The following is an 18,655-nucleotide window of genomic DNA, read 5'->3' on the forward strand; positions in this document are numbered from 1 at the left end:
CTGGGTTTTAATGGGATCTTACGTTAATTTCATACATTTTAAGGCTGCCACTATTTTTCCCTTCAGTTTCTCCAGATTGACTAGGAGGGAAAAGTGGGTTAGCTAGAATAATAGTATTTATGACTAGGTTTTGGATAGTGTTTTGAGACTGATTTTATATGCTTTTGCTGCAGGCACTGTTTAGTACAGCTGTTGAAATGAAGATAAAACAATCAGCAGAACAACTGGAAGATAAGAAAAGAAAAGCTGCTAAGATGCTTGAAAACATTATTGACTTGTTTAACCAGGTCAGAACTGATGGGGCAGTGGACTCTTGGTTACCTTTACTTTATTCAGAAGATGGATAGAACAGAGTGTGGGTGCATACAAAATTAAAGTAGAGACGTCCTGGCCTGGTGGCTTCCTTGCAATAGTGGTATATTCAGTTGAGATTTATAATGAAATGGAATGACAGACATTTTTTAATATGCTTTCCTTCCCCTACATCTTATGATGGAAAATTTCAAGTATATTGAGTAGCTTCTACCTAGGATCACAGATTCAGCTACTCAGTGTATACATACATATATATTTTTTTAACCAAACCTCGAGGAAATTAAGTAAAAATAACTGGTTGTCAGGCCAGGCGCAGTGGCTCATGCCTGTAATCCCGGCACTTTGGGAGACCGAGGCGGCAGATTACGAAGTGAGGAGATCGAGACCATCCTGGCTAACAGGGTGACTATTTCGTCTCTACTAAAAATACAATTAGCTGGGCATGGTGGCGGGCACCTGTAGTCCCAACTACTCTGGAGGCTGAGGCAGGAGAATGGCGTGAACCCGGGAGACAGAGCTTGCAGTGAGCCGAGATTGTGCCACTGCATTCCAGCCTGGGCGACAGAGTGAGACTCCGTCTCAAAAAGAAAAAAAAAATAACTAGTTGTCTCATTGACAAAGGACATACATGTGGGTTAGTTGGGATTGGGGTTGGAGTGTCGTTTGGCAGTGGAAAAGCAGTACTCAGGGTAGAGGAAAGCGATTCAGTTATTTGACTGTCTTGCACACATTGGACACTTTATATACCTTACTGTGTAATCCTTGCAGTAACACAGGGAGAGGTGTTACTGTAACTCCCTTTTATAAGTGAAGAAACAGAGATCTATCTTCAGTTATATCTTATACCAAAGCTCATATTTCTCCATTTTATCTTGATGCTTTCTATCATTGTGGGGTAATATCTCAAAAGGGATGTAATTATAAAGAAAAATGAGTGATGGAATGTTAGGCTGAGCCTTAGAGTTATCCAGTCTAATTTCATTTTATAGATAAGGAGTACTAAAGGCAAGTTTCTCAAGAGCTAGTTTCAGTATTCTTTGTTACACCTTTCCTTGTCTTCCATGGAGATCTCCATCTCATTGTTCATATTTATCCATCCACAAAAACACTTCAGTTAATCATGCTGCATGTGAGAAAGCATAGGATATAGGCTGAGTATCTCTTATCCAAAATGCTTGGGACTAGAAGTGTTTTGGGTTCCAGATTCACTGGATTTGGGATATTTGCATATAGATAATGTGACATCTTGGGTGTGGCACTCAAGTCGAAAACACTAAATTCTTTTGTTTCATATATGTTACGTAAGATTAAAGGTTTTATAGAATACTGCAAATTTAGTGCATGAAACAAAGTTTGTGTCTACTGAACCATCAGAAAGCAAAGGTGTCACTCTCAGCCATCCATTGGACAATCTGTGGTTGTTTGGCATCACCATCATTCTTGACTCTGAATTTATATGCTGTCAGTAAGCAACCATTTTTTATACTTATTCACACACAAGTATTTAATAGTAAAAAATATGATACATATCTGGCATGCATGGAAATGATACATCATAGCTGAAGGAGGCTGACAAGAGTCTTTTTCCCTTGGGGATGCTGAATGAACTGTGGGCCTGCCTTTAGTGGTTTTTTTTGTTTTATTTTGAGATGGAGTCTTGCTTTATTGCCCAGGCTGGAGTGTAGTGGCGCAGTCTTGGCTCACTGCAACCTCTGCCTCCTGGGCTCAAGCAGTTCTTCCTCAGCTTCCCGAGTAGCTGGGATTACAGGTGCCCACTACCACACCTTGCTAATTTTTATATTTTTAGTAGAGATGGAGTTTTACCGTGTTGGCCAGGCTGGTTTTGAATTCCTGACAGTGAGGTCAGGAGTGCATTTGTTTTTTTATTAAGAGACAAGGTCTTGCTGTATTGCCTAGGCTGGAGTGCACTGGATGTTCACAGGCATTATCACAGCACGCTGCAGCCTCAAACTCCTAGCTTCAAGTAATCATCCCATCTCAGCCTCCTGAGTAGCTGGGACTGCAGGTGTGTGCCACCACACCTGGCAGTTGTATACCCACATGACTGACCTATCACAGAAGGCCAGGTGTGGAATTTTTCACTCGTGATGTTATTTTGGCCCTCAACATGTTTCAGATTAAGGATGTTCAACCTGTACTGTGATTGGTTTTCTAAGAAAAACATCCATTTCCAAGATTTGCTTGTTAAGTGGTTTCTTCCATTTGTTTCCCCATTTTGCAGGCAGCTGGTGATGCTATTTCTGACATGCTGGTGATTGAGGCAATCTTGGCTCTGAAGGGCTTGACTGTGCAACAGTGGGATGCTCTCTATACAGATCTTCCAAACAGACAACTTAAAGTTCAGGTGTGAGAGAAACTTTAAAATAACTTTTTTGAATATTAGCTAAGTAAAACCTATTATCCCAATTCTGTGTCTCACTGACAAATGTTTCCTATTTCATTCTATACGTACACACACGATACACGGAAAATAAGGCCTTGTGGGCCGGGCGCAGTGGCTCATGCCTGTAATCGCAGCACTTTGGGAGGCCAAGGTGGGCGGATCATGAGGTCAAGGGATTGAGACCAGCCTGGACAACATGGTGAAACCCTGTCTCTACTAAAAATACAAAAATTAGCTGGGCGTGATGGCACACACCTGTAGTTCCAGCTACTCAGGAGCCTGAGGCAGGAGAATCACTTGAACCCGGGAGGTGGAGGTTGCAGTGAGCCGATCATGCCATTGTACTTCGGCCTGGCGACAGAGTAAGATGCCATCTCAAAAAAAAGGCCTTATGATATCTAACGGTATTATCTTACAGCTGAAAAAAATTATAGAGTAACTAAGTTCATTTACTTAACATTCTATTGTTTGAGAAGTATTTGGTTTCCAACTTTATTATATAATAAATAATATGAATGACTGCATCACATTTTTAAAGAGATTTTATTATGGAGAATTAAAAACAGATATAAATGTAGAGAAACAACATAATGAACTTTGTGTAGGCAGATTTCAGTTATTGCCCTATACATTCTCCATACCCCCTCCCAATACTCTTTTGGGTATTTTATTTAGAGACGAGGTCTCACTGTGTTGCCCAGGCTGGTCTCGAACTCCTGAGCTCAAGTAATCCTTTTCCCTTGCCTCCCAAAGTGCTAGGATTACAGGTGTGAGCCACTGCGCCTGGCCCCAACATTATTTTGAAGCAAAACTCAGATCCCCTGTCATTTCAAGTGAAAGTACTTACTCTGCATTATGTTTAGTTCACAGAATACTTCCTGAGGGAGAGAATTCAGATAAATTGCTCACTGATTTCTGTACATGTTTATGCCAGTTTGCACATTCACCAACAGAATTTGTGAAAGACAATTGGAGGTACTAAAGCCACAGTTCACAGAAATGGCTGTTGATTGTTCTGATTATTTTTGGCATATTTTAAGAGATTCTTATCGGCCTTCTGATATAATGGGCTACCACTTATCCTGTTTTTATGTGTGATATGGGTCTTAAAGTCATGTCGTATTTACTGGCCATTATCTTAGTGGTAACTCTAAGCATTTGTGGAAATATTTTTTGTCAAAGGTAATTCTTTATAGATTGAAGAAAAAGAAGAGTTGTACAAATGTTGAAATTAATTACCCTGATCTTGGAGAAATAAGAAATTTTAATGTAATTTTATATTTAGTCTGGCACTTTTCGTAGAATTTATGTTTAACAGGTTAAGCTTCTGAAAGGAAGTGTAATATAGTAACAAATATGAAACGCTTGCACTTAGGTTGCAGACAGGAGAGTTATTAGCACTACCAATGCCGAAAGACAAGCAGTTACACCCCCAGGATTACAGGAGGCAATCAATGACCTGGTGAAGAAGTACAAGCTTTCCCGAGCTTTTGTCCGGCCCTCTGGTACAGAAGATGTCGTCCGAGTGTATGCAGAAGCAGACTCACAAGTAAGCTGGGATAGTTCTATTGAAAAAGAGCCTAATATTAGGTGATACAGAGGCAAACTATTTTAATAGTTTTTAGAATCTCAGTATGATGATTAGGCTTTATTTTGTTGAGCCTTTTAGGTTCACATTAAGCTACAAAATTATTTTCACCAGCAGTAATTATAAAATTGAACAAAATTAGACCCACTCAGTTTATTTCCCCAAATATTTTTGACTTATTCTAGACTTCCTGAAAGTGTCATATTTTTAACCATGGCAGGAATAACTAATAAATACTTAGTTTATGCACTATAAGGTAGATGATCCTTTTCTTTTAAAAATATAATCTTGTGACATTATGAAAACAACCAGCTTTATAGTTCATTTCTAAGTCAACTGATAGCATTCTGAACTCTTGATTTGTTTTTCAAAATATTTCCTTTAAATGACAGCTTTACGCTGGTGCCTGTTTCCCTGATAGGGCTCAAGACCCTGTGGTCTGGATTTTTATTATTTGGCCTCTTCACATACTCCTTAAAGTATCTGCAGAGCCACGGCAGCCTAAGCTGAATAGGGAATCAGGAGGGAGGCATGTGGCAGCTTTCTTCCAGAAGCTTAAGCCGTCTTAGAGTCTAATGAGTATCCGTGATGGATGAGGAGATGGCAACAGAGGCAGTAATACTTACTTACTGTTAGGCCAATTGTGGACTAAGGTTTTATTGAATTTTTTTCAGTTTTGGAATGATAGCTATTTTTATAATCTGAATTGATTAAAAACTTACCTGTAGAAGAATTTCATCTGTTTTCCATTTATTTAAGGGCCTTGGAATTTGTTACTGAAAGATGAAAAAAGGTTTTCATTGGAATTTGTTAGTGAAACAAAATCAAGAATCACCCCTCTCTTCCCCAGAATTCCAAGTAACATGGTCTTGCCCATGTTAGACACATGCTATGTCTTTCTCATCTAATCTCTTTTAATGTAATTTGCAGGAAAGTGCAGATCACCTTGCACATGAAGTGAGCCTGGCAGTATTTCAGCTGGCTGGAGGAATTGGAGAAAGACCCCAACTAGGTTTCTGAAGATAATTTTCATAATCTTGAGAAACTGGACTTTTTACAAGTCTTTACAAAACTGTCAATAATAATGGCCCTACTAAGAGATTTATAATCATAATGTTTACAATGCAGCGTACTGGATTGTCTCTAGATCTCACTGTTTTTCTTAAACACTACCAGAATAATTCTTTGTGAATAGGTAAGCCTTACACTTGTTAAAGAAATTTACCTCTAATTTCAGGCTCACTAATGTAAAATACTGGGGCTTAAGTATACAATTCAGTCACTAACTGTACAGTTTTATGTGGGGAACAATTCATGCAGACTAGTGGAAAATTAAATCTTATTACCAACTCCTTGTGATATCTTTGCCATCACCATCACATGAGCAAGATGATGTTTTGCAGCATCCCCCATTGCTGATACAAATGGAGAGGGCAGAGAAGACTTTATACAACTAGTTTTTCCATTGCAGAGTTTTAAGAAAGATTATTAGATGACTTACCTATATGACTAATGCCATCAGGAACTCAGAGGTGTGAAGAGGGGGTTGTCCATCTCTCTTCCATACTGAGACTTATAAGGATGCATGGTCCAGCCTTCAGTTATTCTTCACTGCTCTTGGTGAAGGTATGTGGGAAAAAAACTAATTATAATAAGTTTTCCAGCCTCCGATGGAGAAGGAACACCACACTGATACCAGAACATGGTTACTAAGGAAAAGAGAAAAATCCCCAACCAATCTTAATTAAACCAAGCCTGAAACCAATGGAAAAAAAAAATGGGTAGTGTATATTTTGCAGGTTTAAGACAACTCAGGACAATAAAAACAATGGACTTTACATGTGTGTATATATATAGCTCTCTTAGGCACCATAATCAGTATGAGCCAACAATATTTAAACTTGATTCAGGCCACATTCAGACATTTGCTCTTATATACAAATATTTAAATTAAATACAACCTGAAATGTGTTCTGTTACATACAAAAAAGGAAAAACTATACAATGCAGAGCAGTGTATGTTTTAAATAATTACGTTTACATATAAGTTAAATGGAACCACCGGTGGTGCTCAAGTTTTTATCATCCCTTCCAGAAAATCTTTTTCTACCATCTCTTCTATTTTTTGCCTGGCTTTGCTGGAACATGGTTTGTGGTTCTCCAGTTTCATGTCCTTATTAGGGAAGGCGTTTGAGTAGAGGATAGGACTCCCTGAGTGTCCTCCACATCGGCTTGTGACTTTGCTGTTGAAGACTTGACTGAGCACATTGAAGAACGGCAGGAGCTGCTCCATGCTGCGCACGGTGCAGATGGTGAGCAGCAATTGCCCTGGCTCCCAACCCAACGTTCTCCCTGAGTTGTCTTCCTCTGGATTTTTCTGCAGAAAACAAAAAGTGAACTGGTATTAACGGACAGTGTGGTTAGAAAAATTAAAAAGATATAAACATTGGCAATTGGTCAAGAAATGAATAGAAATGACATTATGTTTCTACTCCTGACCTGATCAAAACCCTTGGTGCTTCTGAGACCTTTTACTGCCATTTCTTAGTTTTATATGGAGCAGTCTTAACACTGTAGTAGTAATTCCCAACTAGAATGCACAGATAAGCTTAGTTAACAGAAATCGCTTTGAACAGGAATAGAGTCAAACATAAAAGTTTTATGTTGTGCTTTGTATTTACTCAAAAAGCTCCCAGGTTTCCGAACCCTCACTACTGTAACCAAGGACTAGGTCACAAAATGACTACAGAAAAAAGGAACAAAGTGCTCTATACATTTTATATCCTTTTATTATAAATAGTTAATTCCCTTTTATCTAGATAGCCTAAATTTGCCATGATGGTAGCAGTATCCAAAGTGAATAATTACTGTCAATACTGCATCACAGAGAAAGGAAGGTATCCCTCAGGAGAGACACTGCTCTCTCCTTCTGGGTTGTGCTAAACAACATAGGGAGGAAAGCTGGACCTGGAGTCAAAGGAATTGGTTTAGTGTGCTGGCTCTGACATACTTAATGACATCCTTGGGCAAGATACACAAAGGTTCCTCACTTATAAAATGGGACAATCTAAACTACCTTTTAGTAGAGAAGTCAAATGAGAAGGTATGTGAAAACTCTGCCAACTAAATATAAACACAAATGATTTGTGTATTAAGAGGGTAGTTTGAGAAGCCACCTGAATTACACAAACATAGCTACAGACATCATTCTGTCTAGAGAAAGATATGAGAGAACTGAGGTTGGTTGAACTTGGGCAGAATCACAGATACAATACCACACTAAATAAAGATAATGAAAATAAGCAATGAACTAGACAGAAGAAAGAAATCATGAAGACTTAGGAAGAAGAATTACAATCTGTCATATTAACAAATGGAGTTTGCCTTCTAAGATCAGATGTTGCTCAGAAATTTTCATTGTTTACCTAATAATTTAGTATCACTAGTTTCTTAGTGGGTCAAGCAGATACAAAATCCAGCTTATTTTCTTCTATGTGCTCTCAAGCTTGTTGCTTATTTTAAAGTAAAATCCTGAAAAAGGAAATTAGGTTGGTGCAAACGTAATTGCAGTTTTTGCACTGTTGAAATTTGCAGTTTTATATTGGAATACATTCTTAAATAAATGTGGTTATGTTATACATCATTTTAAGCACATTTCTCACTTTTTTTTTTTGCTAATGACTGACTTGCTGTTTATTTTAGACCGTGGAAATGATGTTAGACAAAAAATCAAATTTGAGTGATTTTCTGAGTTCAAAATAGGTTATAAAGCAGCAGAGACAACACACAACATCAACAATGCATTTGGCCCAGGAACTGCTGACGAACATACAGTGCTGAAACAGTGCCATGATGGTTCAAGAAGTTTTGCAAAGGAGACTAGAGCCTTGAAGATGAGGAGTGCAGTGGCCAGCCATCGGAAATTGATAATGATCAATTGAGAGCATCATTGAAGCTAATCCTCTTATAACTGTAAGAGTTGCCCAAGAACTCAACGTTGACCATTTTATGGTCGTTCGGCATTTGAAGCAAATTGGAAAAGTGAAAAAGCTCAAGAAATGGGTGCCTCATGAGCTGAGTGAAAAAATACTAAAAATCGTCGTTTTGAAGTGTCTTCTCTATTCTATGCAACAATCATGAACCATTTCTCGATCGGATTGTGACGTGTGCCAAAAGGTGGACTTTATACGAAAACAGGTGATGACCAGCACAGTGGCTGGACTGAGAAGCAGCTCCAAAGCACTTCCCGAAGCCAAACTTGCACCAAAAAATGGTCATCGTCATTGTTTGGTGGTCTGCTGCCAGTCTGATCCACTACAGCTTTCTGAATCCAGGTGAAACCATTACATCTGATAAGTATGCTCAGCAAATCAATGAGATGCCCCAAAAACTGCAATGCCTGCAGCCGGCATTGACCACCAGAAAGGGTCCAATTCTTTTCCATCACAACAGTGGACCACATGTCGCACAACCAACGCTTCAAAAGTTGAACTAATTGGGCTATGAAGTTTTGCCTCATCTGCCATATTCACCTGACCTCTTGCCAACCAACTACCACTTCTTTAGGCATCTCAGCAACGTTTTGCAGGGAAACTGCTTCCACAACTAGCAGGATGCAGAAAATGCTTTCCAAGAGTTCATCATATTTGGAAGCATGGGTTGTTATGCTACAGGAATAAACAAACATTTCTCATTGGCAAAAATGTGTTGATTGTAATGGTTCCTATATTGTTTTAATAAAGATTTGTTTGAACCTAGTTATAATGATTTAAAATTCATGGTCCCAAACTGCAATTACTTTTGCACCAAACTAAAAATATATGTTAAAATGGAAGAGTCCAGGAGCAAACCAAGAAAAGATCACCTACTTCTTCATCATCTCTGGTCAAAAACCAAAAAACTTAACAGCTATCACTTAAGTTTGCTTCCTAGCAATTATTTAGGTTCCAGTCTAGATTATAGGATATATAAAACTATCTTTCTTTCTTAACTATGACACTGGCACCAATGAGAGTCCTGTGACTGACTTTCACATTTCCACCATTACTCAATTACTGGTACCATACCACCTCTAATCCCCTAAATCAAACTGCAATTCAGCAATAAAGGGCATACAGAGATGACTTTGTCATGAAGGGAAATGAATACCCTTGCACCCTCTATATAGCAAACTTCCAAATGTAAGAGAACTATGGGGTAACCTTTTGTTTATATTCCTACCAAGATGAGCCTTTAAGAGAAGGACTTACTACGCTCTTGACCAAGAAGAATACACTTGATTCAGAGTTTCTGATGCTCTTAATGAGAACTATCTGTATTGTCTCAATATTAAATAAAGTCAAACATTTCCATACAAATGATTTCTCCTTTGACTTCACCAGTCTACGCTTGAAAAAAGACTTCCTTCCTGTTTACCTCTCTTGTACTTGTTGACATTCAGACCTGGGTTTGTGTCTCAATATTTGGCAACTTTTACTGCCATATCATAAGCATGAAACAGCCACCCTCACCTGATTCTTGGCCATCTCCAATCCCTCCAAAATCACTGTCTTAAAGTCCTCCTCCTTGTCCTGTGGAAGGAAAGAGGAGAACTCACAGCCTTTGTTCCAGTGAAAAGTATGCTTGGCCATGAAGACCTTGTTTAAGGTGATTTGGACGGGAAGATGCCTTTCAATCAAAATAGTTTTTTTATTCTGTGGGACAAATTTTGGGCAAAAGACTGTCATATTTGTTATTTAAAGGAGGGGGGTCTTATAAAAATTCTCATTACTAATGAAATGCAGGCATAACAGAAAAGGACATGTGCCTGGGGTCATATTTGCTTCTGGATTTGTCATGATTACTTGCCCAAACTCTGAGATATCAAAGTGAAAAGTACCAAAGTCCTATCCTGAATTCAGGACCCAGCTTACATCCTCATCTCTGTCCTTTTATTAAGCTCCTACAGAAGCAACTAGGAATTTAAGTCAAGTTTCTCATGTAAATTCCTTCCAGCAAAATCTCTTTAATCACTTTCTTCATTCCATTTCTGTAGTTAATGGAATTCAGTTTAAAAGCTGCTGCCTGATTAGGAGGACTCCAGAAGACTGGAAAATTTCTGAGCACTCAAAGCACACACTGCATACTAGATCTCACCAAATAACCTAGCTGACTCCCAAATTGTGCAATTTGATTTTGAAATTTGTTGAATGTAAAAGAAAATTTGACAAAAGGTTAATAACAAAGGCCCAATGGCGAGCATACCAGTTTCATTGCTGGTAGGTTCTTGGGCAAAGATCTGTAATAAATTAGCATGATGCATACTGAAAGATAAAAAGTATATAAGACACAATATTTTACACATTTTATTTTCCTACACTTTTTAATGGTATAATATGTTTTAAGTAAATTCCCACTTTTCCCCTTAAATAATTTCTCTAAGAAGATGCTTTATATTAATGAGTCAGAGCCAGTTTAATTTTGAGCACTGTTTTAAAAACTGCAGGTTGGGGGGGGTCTGGCAATCTGTACTTAGCATCATCACCGTGAACTACAAAAAGGAAAATATCTCACATGTTAAGGGCAAGAACTGTTTTGTGAAACTTTAGATTCGGTTATATAGCTGTATTCGATCAGGATAAGGAATGCATTTCTGAATGTAGGTTATAATCAGAAAGTGAAAAATACTTAGAAAGTGAATTTTAGCATATATATTTTATTTCATATAGATAAACAGAATGAATGCTAATGATTATTTCCTTTATTCTGAGCGAGGTTCTAGCTCGATTTCAATGAAATCTGACTCATATTTTACAAATTTAAAATGTATAATCTTCTTACCCATTGATTAGTTCTGTTGAAACAACTCTGACACGTTCTAAAAATCCCTTTTGTATTGCATTTTTCTCAATCAACTCATACTTTTGTTTCTCATCATGGCGTTAAGATGAACATTATATTACATTCTCAAGTTTTTGACATGAAGACTGTTCAGGACTACAGTCTGAAGTACTCACATGTATGGTTCCAAGGTTTTTATTTTCTTTTTTGAGGGGAAAATATTTTAAGGTAGATGTTACTAATGTACAAAACCCTTCCTTTTTCTTCTCTTCGAAAAAAAGAATAACCGCATATTCCTTTAAAATCCATGCAGTATGTTTTCTAATGTCTGGAAATATGAGGCTTAGGGACATTAATTCTTAAAACCAGGGACTTGTTTTCAAAATAGCTCAACTTGATAACGTTCTCAGTTTCCCAGGAAGTATTTAATAAATACCTCACTAATGCAACATGTAGTGATGTAAAACAAAACAATCACAAAAGAATGCGATACCTTTGCTCTTTTCCGAAGAAGTTTTGCTAGTCGTACCACGTAAGGTTTAAATTCTCGTTGATGTATACCCTGCCTTCTGACTTCCAAACCTGAATCATCTGAGGCTTCTGGAATAAAGGCCCATCGGTACCTATGTATAGAATAATGACATCAGCATCAGAAAGACAGACTTTGTGCCATCTAAGATTCGGTGGCATAATGTAGTAGATCATGACCCCACTGCTTATAAAAATTCAAATGCCAGATGTGCCACTCGTAACCTTGTCACTTCGGGTATGTTTCTTAACCTCTCTGAGCCTTCATCAGTAAATAAAGATACTACTACCTCATAAGGTTGTAAGGAATAAATACGAAACTTGTAGTCATCATTACTTTTTTCATGAGCACAAAGCAAGTACTCAACAAATGTTTGTTTCCTTATTAGCGAATAGGCAAAAGGTTCTTAAAAGGAACATGTTTTCATTTAGCTTATCTCTGTACTGTAACATAACAGTGTGACAAAGACTTGATTTTTCAACATATTTTTCAACTAGGTCAAATGTTCCCTAGTTGCACAGTAAAGGAATAAAAAACTGAACGAATTTAAGAAAAGTAGGGCTTTCTTTGCACTTCTGTTGAATTTTTACAATTTTGTCTTTCCTAAGTAATATCCGACCACGGGAAACATTCAGACCGTATAAATGGGCATACCAAAGAAAGGCAGTCTCCCCTGCCTGCATAGGATCCATCAATATTGTCAGCTTCGTCAGTCCTTCCCGAGAGTTTATGCCCAAAAGAGTACATATCCACACAACCCTCTCCTTTAAAAAACATGATCGCTGCCTGTTTTGATTTAGTTATACATGTAGTATATATATATATTTGATATTAATTTCATATCTTGGAGATAATTCTGCATCATATAAAACTTCATTCTTTTTAACAGCAACATAGTAGTACACCAAAGCCAATGTCCTAGATTGTCCAATTTCTTGCACTTACAAAGTGCCATGATGGATACCCTTATGTAATGCTTATTTATTTTTGTGCACATCTGAGAATATAGAGGCAGGATAAATCCTCGGATGTAGCAGAATTATAGGCTTAAAGAGAATGTATATTTTAAATTTTGGTAAATATAACCTCTAACAATTGGACAATATCAGTGTATACTTCCAACAAGAATAAGAATGCTTCTGTTACTAAAAGTAAAAGGAAAGCAACTTTCAGATCTTTACCATTCTGATGGTTATCCATAATTTTAATTGGAAACTCAGGAGAACAACTGAGCAGCTTTTCCTATGTTTAGAAACCATCCTATAAATTATTAACTGTGTTGCTCATTGGCCCATTTTTCTACCAGATTATTTTTATATATTATGCATTTTAGACTTTTGTCATATACACTGAAAATATCTTTTGCCAATTCATTGCTCTCTCTCAAACTTTATAGTTACATGGATACTTTTAAATTTATATATAGGAAACTTATGAAATACTTTGAACTTTCCAAATATGGATCATGGTAAGATATTACTCTTTCAAGATAATTATGAAAATCTTCACATTTTCTACTTTAAAGATTTTTATTTTTTGAAAGATACAAGTTTTTAAAAAAACTAATTAATATAATGGCATGTTTCCTTCCCTTTTGTAGTAACATCTTGACAAGTAAAGAGGATAAACTTATTTTGGTTCTTGTCATGGAAGATAAAAAGTCAGTATCATGAGCATACTATTTAATGTCCCTCCAAAAGCACCTGAGAATAGTAATCACTTTTGTGAAGGTAAGTGTCTTGGTTAATATTGGCCACTTTCCTACAATTCTGTTTAGTATTCTTTTCTGGAATTCCTTAGGAGTAACATCTGTGTAACAGATACCCAACAACTGAAATTCATCAACAAGTAGATATATATGGTTTTCAAGTAGAAGAGAAAATTAAAGGAACTAGAAGACTCTAAAAAAGTAATTTCTAGTTCTTACCATTAAATTTAATGAAAAGTAAGCTTGTAAAATAGCAAATTTTGGAGCATGTCCAAATAAAATACAGAAAAAGCTCAGTAGCATACTCTTTATCCTATTATTTCCATTCCAGAAGAAAAATAAGACACAATATTATAAATTAATACGTATTTGATCTCGTGGATAAATTCTCATACTACCTTAACTACATTTTGATGTTACATAGATTGCCCATTATTTTTAAAATTTATATATGAAAAACCATAAATATTTTTGCCACTTAAGAAGGCACTGTGAGCATTAACTTTTATCAACTTTTCCCCTATTTCTTTCAGTTCAATTCATTATCATCTAAGATAAAACTGCCTCCTTCATTCTAGTCTTGCCCATCTCCAGTCCATTCTCCACACTACATAGCCAAAATAAGCGTTCTAAAATTCAAGCCTAATAACATCACTTCTTTCCTTAGCTGTCCAAGTTCTCTAACACAGCTTACAAGGTCTTACATGGTTTAGTCCCTTTCCAGCTTCTTCTCAATATTCTGCTCCAGCAATACTGATCTCTCCACACTTCAGACGTATCACGTCTGCAGCTGCCTCTATCTTCCTTCACTCTCCCAGCTGTCATTCTTCACCACCTCAGGTTAAGACTCCCCTGAGGGCCTTCTCTGACCTTCAGAGCTAGTAGGGATCTCTGCTATGTGGCCTCAGTGTGTCTTATACATGAGCTACCATAGTATCAGTATGTCTCCTTCCCTGGACTCTTGAAGCATGTGAGTTATCTACCCCATTGTCTCACATCTGGAGGTACTCACTCTGTTGACTGAATAGTCTGTTAATATATCCACATTGACCATTTACTTCCAATAACTGTGCTGTGCCAAAATAATTACATTTTAGTAAAAATTATGAATACTTCAACTTACACAAAAATCTTTTTAATTAGTCATAGATGTCAGTGACCAAAGCAAATGCACTTTCAAAAATATCCATTTAATATCCTTGCTTTTACTTACATCTGAAACTGAGGAAGGTTTTCAGAGGGCAATGCGAGAGCCAAATCCAAAAATTTGCAAGCAGAGAGATAGAGGTTTAACCACCGCTGGCTGTTATATGAAGTAGAGAAGCCATTACCTCCTGTGTACGTTGTCTCCAGACCAGCCACAGAGGGCCCTGAAGTCCTGTAAGCAGGAGACAGACTGTCAGCAGCTGGACCCATTTACTCACAGGAATTCCTAGAAATATCTAAAAGTGCCAGCTAATGTTTTTCATAATCATCCTGAGATAAATGTGCCAGTAATTGCTAAGCAAGGTCATGATGAAATGTCACCATTTTCAAATCAAAAATTCACTTTTCTTCTTTAAGAATGTAAAAACAGTACATAGACTGGGTGCAGTGGCTTATGCCTGTAATCCCAGCATTTTGGGACCCCAAGGTGGGTGGAACGTTTTGAGCCGAGGAGTTTGAGACCAGCCTGGGCAACATGATGAAACCCTGTCTCTACAAAAAATACAAAAAACAAACAAACAAAAAACCAAAAAAAAAAAAAAAAAAAAACAACACTAGCCAGGCATGGTGGCACACACCTGTGGTCTCAGCTGCTCGGGAGGCTGAGGTGGGAGAATCACCTCAGCCTGGGAGGTCAAGGCTGCAATGAGCCAGGATCACACCACTGCATTCCAGCCTGGGTGAAAAGAGTGAGGCCCTGTCTAAAAAAAAAGTAGTACATAACTTATATTACATTTAAGAAATATAAAAACCGTGAAAGCAAGAAACCTCTTTACTCAGTTTCTGCAAAGATGAGAAAGTTCTCTACAATAATAAACAGTTATTAGTACAGGAGATCCTTTTTATAAATCTACTACTGAAGAAGAAAATATATTCAAGAAACTTGGTCTTAAAGGAACTTTTCAATCTACAAATTTGTGTAAATAAAAAATTATATTTAGTCATACATTAATAAACTGCCTCTATTAAAAAGAGTAAAAGTGCATTAAATTGGGACCATCTGGAAGATCTGCACATATGGATAGCCTGGTTCCAGGTTACCTACCATAACAGAGTTGGCTATATATTGCAATATTTCAGAGACCAGATCTGACTTACCAAAACCAGCCTGGCTCATGCAGCTGAAACAATACTGTACTGCTTTAAATTAAATTTGTGTCTAGAGGCCCAAGGCAATGAATGCTGATGGCTTAATCCAATCTAAAGTGCTTAAGGAATAAGTGAAATTACATTATATCCAAATGTAATCAATTACATAATAATAAATAAGTATTCAAAAAGTACTATCTATATTATCCTAGATGCTGAGTAATATTCTGAATAATTTCAGGATATTAAAAAATGGACAAGAATATATTTAAATTACATATTACCGTGAAATATCTTCATCAGCAGTGAGTTCCTGCTCCATCAGTAAAAATACTTGTACCTGAAAATGGTGAAATAAGTGAAATAAATGTTAAATGTTTAAACTGGATATTTAATTCTTTCAAGTTATCTTGAAGTTGTATTTTCATTAACACAAAAATTTTAGAATACGTTTTCAGAATCTTTTAAATTATAGTTAGTTTCTGAAGGTAAAACTGCAAATTTAGCCACATAGAGCTAAATTTTGGTGAAATTGCTTGCTAATCATTTGGTGAAATCCAGTGAGATGAAGGCGAGCTTTTGTTTTTAGTGATTATGGAACAGAGTTACAGTTATTAAAAAAGGAAAAATAGGCCAGGTGTGGTGGCTCATGCCTGTAATCCCAGCACTTTGGGAGGCTGTGGTGGGCGGATCACAAGGTCAGGAGATCGAGACCATCCTGGCTAACACTCTGAAACCCCATCTCTACTAAAAATACAAAACAAAATTAGCTGGGCATGGTGGCAGGCACCTGTAGTCCCACCTACTTGGGAGGCTGAGGCAGGAGAATGGCCTGAACCCAGGAGGCGGAGCTTGCAGTGACCTGAGATCGCGCCACTGCACTCCAGCCTGGGCGACAGAGCGAGACTCCATCTCAAAAAAAAAAAAAAAAAAAAAAAAAAAAAGGAAAAATAAAAGAAATATTAAAGCAATTATATTTGCAGGGAAACTATAAAGCTAGATTTTCAGAGAGAGAGATTCCTTTTCCTTTCTTTACCCATTCCTCTTTCCTAACTCCCCAAATCATTCTGATGAAGATGAGGATGAGGATGACTGGGTATGGTTTGAGGAGGGGAACAGAAGGGTATAGTTGGGACCTGAGAAGGTTTTACTGTTTGATAGGTTACAAAATCCCTGTGAAAGTCTCTCTGAAGCAAGTTTAACTGGGGTAGGTGCTGCACTTCAAGAGTGAGTATATGTCATATGTCAGAGCAGTTAAATCCAGTTGGCCATCTCTATCACTAGAGGTATTGCTACAGCTATTGTAAATAGGTCCAGCTGCTATTGTCAGGACGGTAGGCCTTGACAGAGTTAAAAATGTAGTGTAGTACAGACTAAACACTAAACCAGATCCAAGAAAGTAATCATTCACAAGGAGCTGGCCATCCATCTGTGTTGCCTATTTGTAAATTTAAGCTGTATGGAAATGGAATCGGACTTGTTTTACTATTTTCAACTGTAAAAAAGTATCAGTAACTGGTTTAACTACAGCTCAATTCTCTCCCAATATTTGTTGTGTCTAGTAAGCACATGGAAACTAATCACTGTTTTATCATTTAGATTTATAACCTGACTGAATTAAAATTAACTCACAAGTTCTGTAATCATGGTAGGCCAGAGTGAGGTAAGATGTTGGGGAGACATTCTTAAAAGTAATACTCTGAAAAACAGGAACACTTGAGAATGGAGAGTTGGCACCTGTGGCAAACGGAGACTCTCAACCAATCTCTCTGAAAGAAATGCAGAGCATTTTCAGTAACTAAATAATCTTTATCACATAAAACTTTCTATATCATCTGGTCCAGTACTCTCAAACTATCTGTAGTAAAGGATAAACTTAAACAAAATTCCAAACTGTTGGAGATATTTTCATAAAATAATGAATAAGAAAACTCCAATTAAACAAAGATACATAGAATACAAATGTCATTTTCTTATTAAGCAGATTCTGTCAAATAGCAAATCAAAGTTTAAAATGTTTACTCTAAATTTTTGTACTTATGGATGGGATAACACACTGGTTACTGGTCCATGGACCATACTTTAAGTAGCACTGATCTAGTCAACTTAAACAAAAAAAAAATTATAGGGACAAATAGTGTACATTTTGTATATCTGAAATTAGGAATCATTTGTCTTCTGGGAGAAAAGAAAATTCTCCCTAGAGAGTGACAACTATCATGTTCCCATGTTGGCTCCTAAGGCTAGAGGCTTTAGAGTACGCTGACTCGAGCAGCAAATAATTCTGTTCTGGATAAATCCTCATTGTGGAGCTATTTGGTGGTACAGGGTGATGATGTGTGTACTGATAACCTTCTGGACACAGAAGGTCACCAAACCCGCTTAATGAAGTTACCGAAAATATTACATAATCCCCCTTGCAGTCCCCAAATTACAGATCTCCAGGTGTTACTTCTAGCCACAATTTCCTGGCTTTACCTTATATTTTGGTCTTTTCAGAGTACACAAATTCTTGTCCACAAGGAGAACATGCTAACATGCCTGCCTGCAGCAAAATCATCTTATACCTCATCTTCAAACATGAATTCCTAAGAAATTTGAACTAAACAATAAAATAGAGACCACATTTAGGCAAGTCCTACAACTCAGTGATGATTTATTTTAGATGCTGGCATTGATAATTTTCGTTGTTTCAGTAGGAAAATTTCTAATTCCCAATTGATCTACACTTGATATATCTTACCCCAACTTAGAATTTAGAGAAGTATTTTCTAAGGAACCAAAATCCTATAGTTAGAGAAGACAAAGGGTTTTTCATTTTTTACCTTGTATATCTGGAAGATATTTCTGGTACTGGTCAATTTCACTGCTAAAAATAGCAAATGCTAATCTTTTAAGAAGCATGGCTCTCTGTTCTAGCTCCACATCACGGTTTGCAAAGAGATTAAGTGAACTGCTTTGAGCCACTGCTACGCGTGCTGAAAAAGCAAGTGAAAG

The 18,655-nt window shown here is 37.1% G+C and overlaps 2 protein-coding genes across 19 annotated transcripts in view; one reads left to right on the forward strand and one right to left on the reverse strand.

The window, feature by feature from the left end:
• Positions 1-9,658, forward strand: part of PGM3 (phosphoglucomutase 3) — a 28,854-nt gene extending 19,196 nt beyond the window's left edge. For 3 of the 4 annotated variants that reach the window (XM_008006454.3, XM_008006455.3, XM_008006458.3), the window contains exons 10-13: positions 174-287; positions 2,558-2,680; positions 4,095-4,268; positions 5,238-9,658. In XM_008006454.3, coding sequence (XP_008004645.1) covers positions 174-287; positions 2,558-2,680; positions 4,095-4,268; positions 5,238-5,327 — 501 coding nt within the window. In that variant the 3' untranslated portion in view covers positions 5,328-9,658. The remainder of the gene's footprint in view (positions 1-173; positions 288-2,557; positions 2,681-4,094; positions 4,269-5,237) is intronic. The other variant, XM_038002208.2, reaches the window with a different exon arrangement.
• DOP1A (DOP1 leucine zipper like protein A) overlaps positions 6,075-18,655 on the reverse strand; it is a 106,871-nt gene continuing 94,290 nt past the window's right edge. For 9 of the 15 annotated variants that reach the window (XM_073022620.1, XM_073022622.1, XM_073022618.1 and 6 more), the window contains 7 exons: positions 18,484-18,636; positions 17,291-17,427; positions 15,943-15,998; positions 14,577-14,741; positions 11,620-11,749; positions 9,818-9,877; positions 6,075-6,684 (listed from right to left, as the gene is read on the reverse strand). In XM_073022620.1, coding sequence (XP_072878721.1) covers positions 6,379-6,684; positions 9,818-9,877; positions 11,620-11,749; positions 14,577-14,741; positions 15,943-15,998; positions 17,291-17,427; positions 18,484-18,636 — 1,007 coding nt within the window. In that variant the 3' untranslated portion in view covers positions 6,075-6,378. Of the gene's footprint in view, positions 6,685-9,817; positions 9,878-11,619; positions 11,750-14,576; positions 14,742-15,942; positions 15,999-17,290; positions 17,428-18,483; positions 18,637-18,655 lie in introns of those variants that run through there. The other 6 variants (XM_038002206.2, XM_038002205.2, XM_073022621.1 and 3 more) reach the window with 4 other exon arrangements.

Source organism: Chlorocebus sabaeus, chromosome 13 (genome assembly GCF_047675955.1).
Source record: "Chlorocebus sabaeus isolate Y175 chromosome 13, mChlSab1.0.hap1, whole genome shotgun sequence".
NCBI classification, from domain to species: domain Eukaryota; kingdom Metazoa; phylum Chordata; class Mammalia; order Primates; family Cercopithecidae; genus Chlorocebus; species Chlorocebus sabaeus.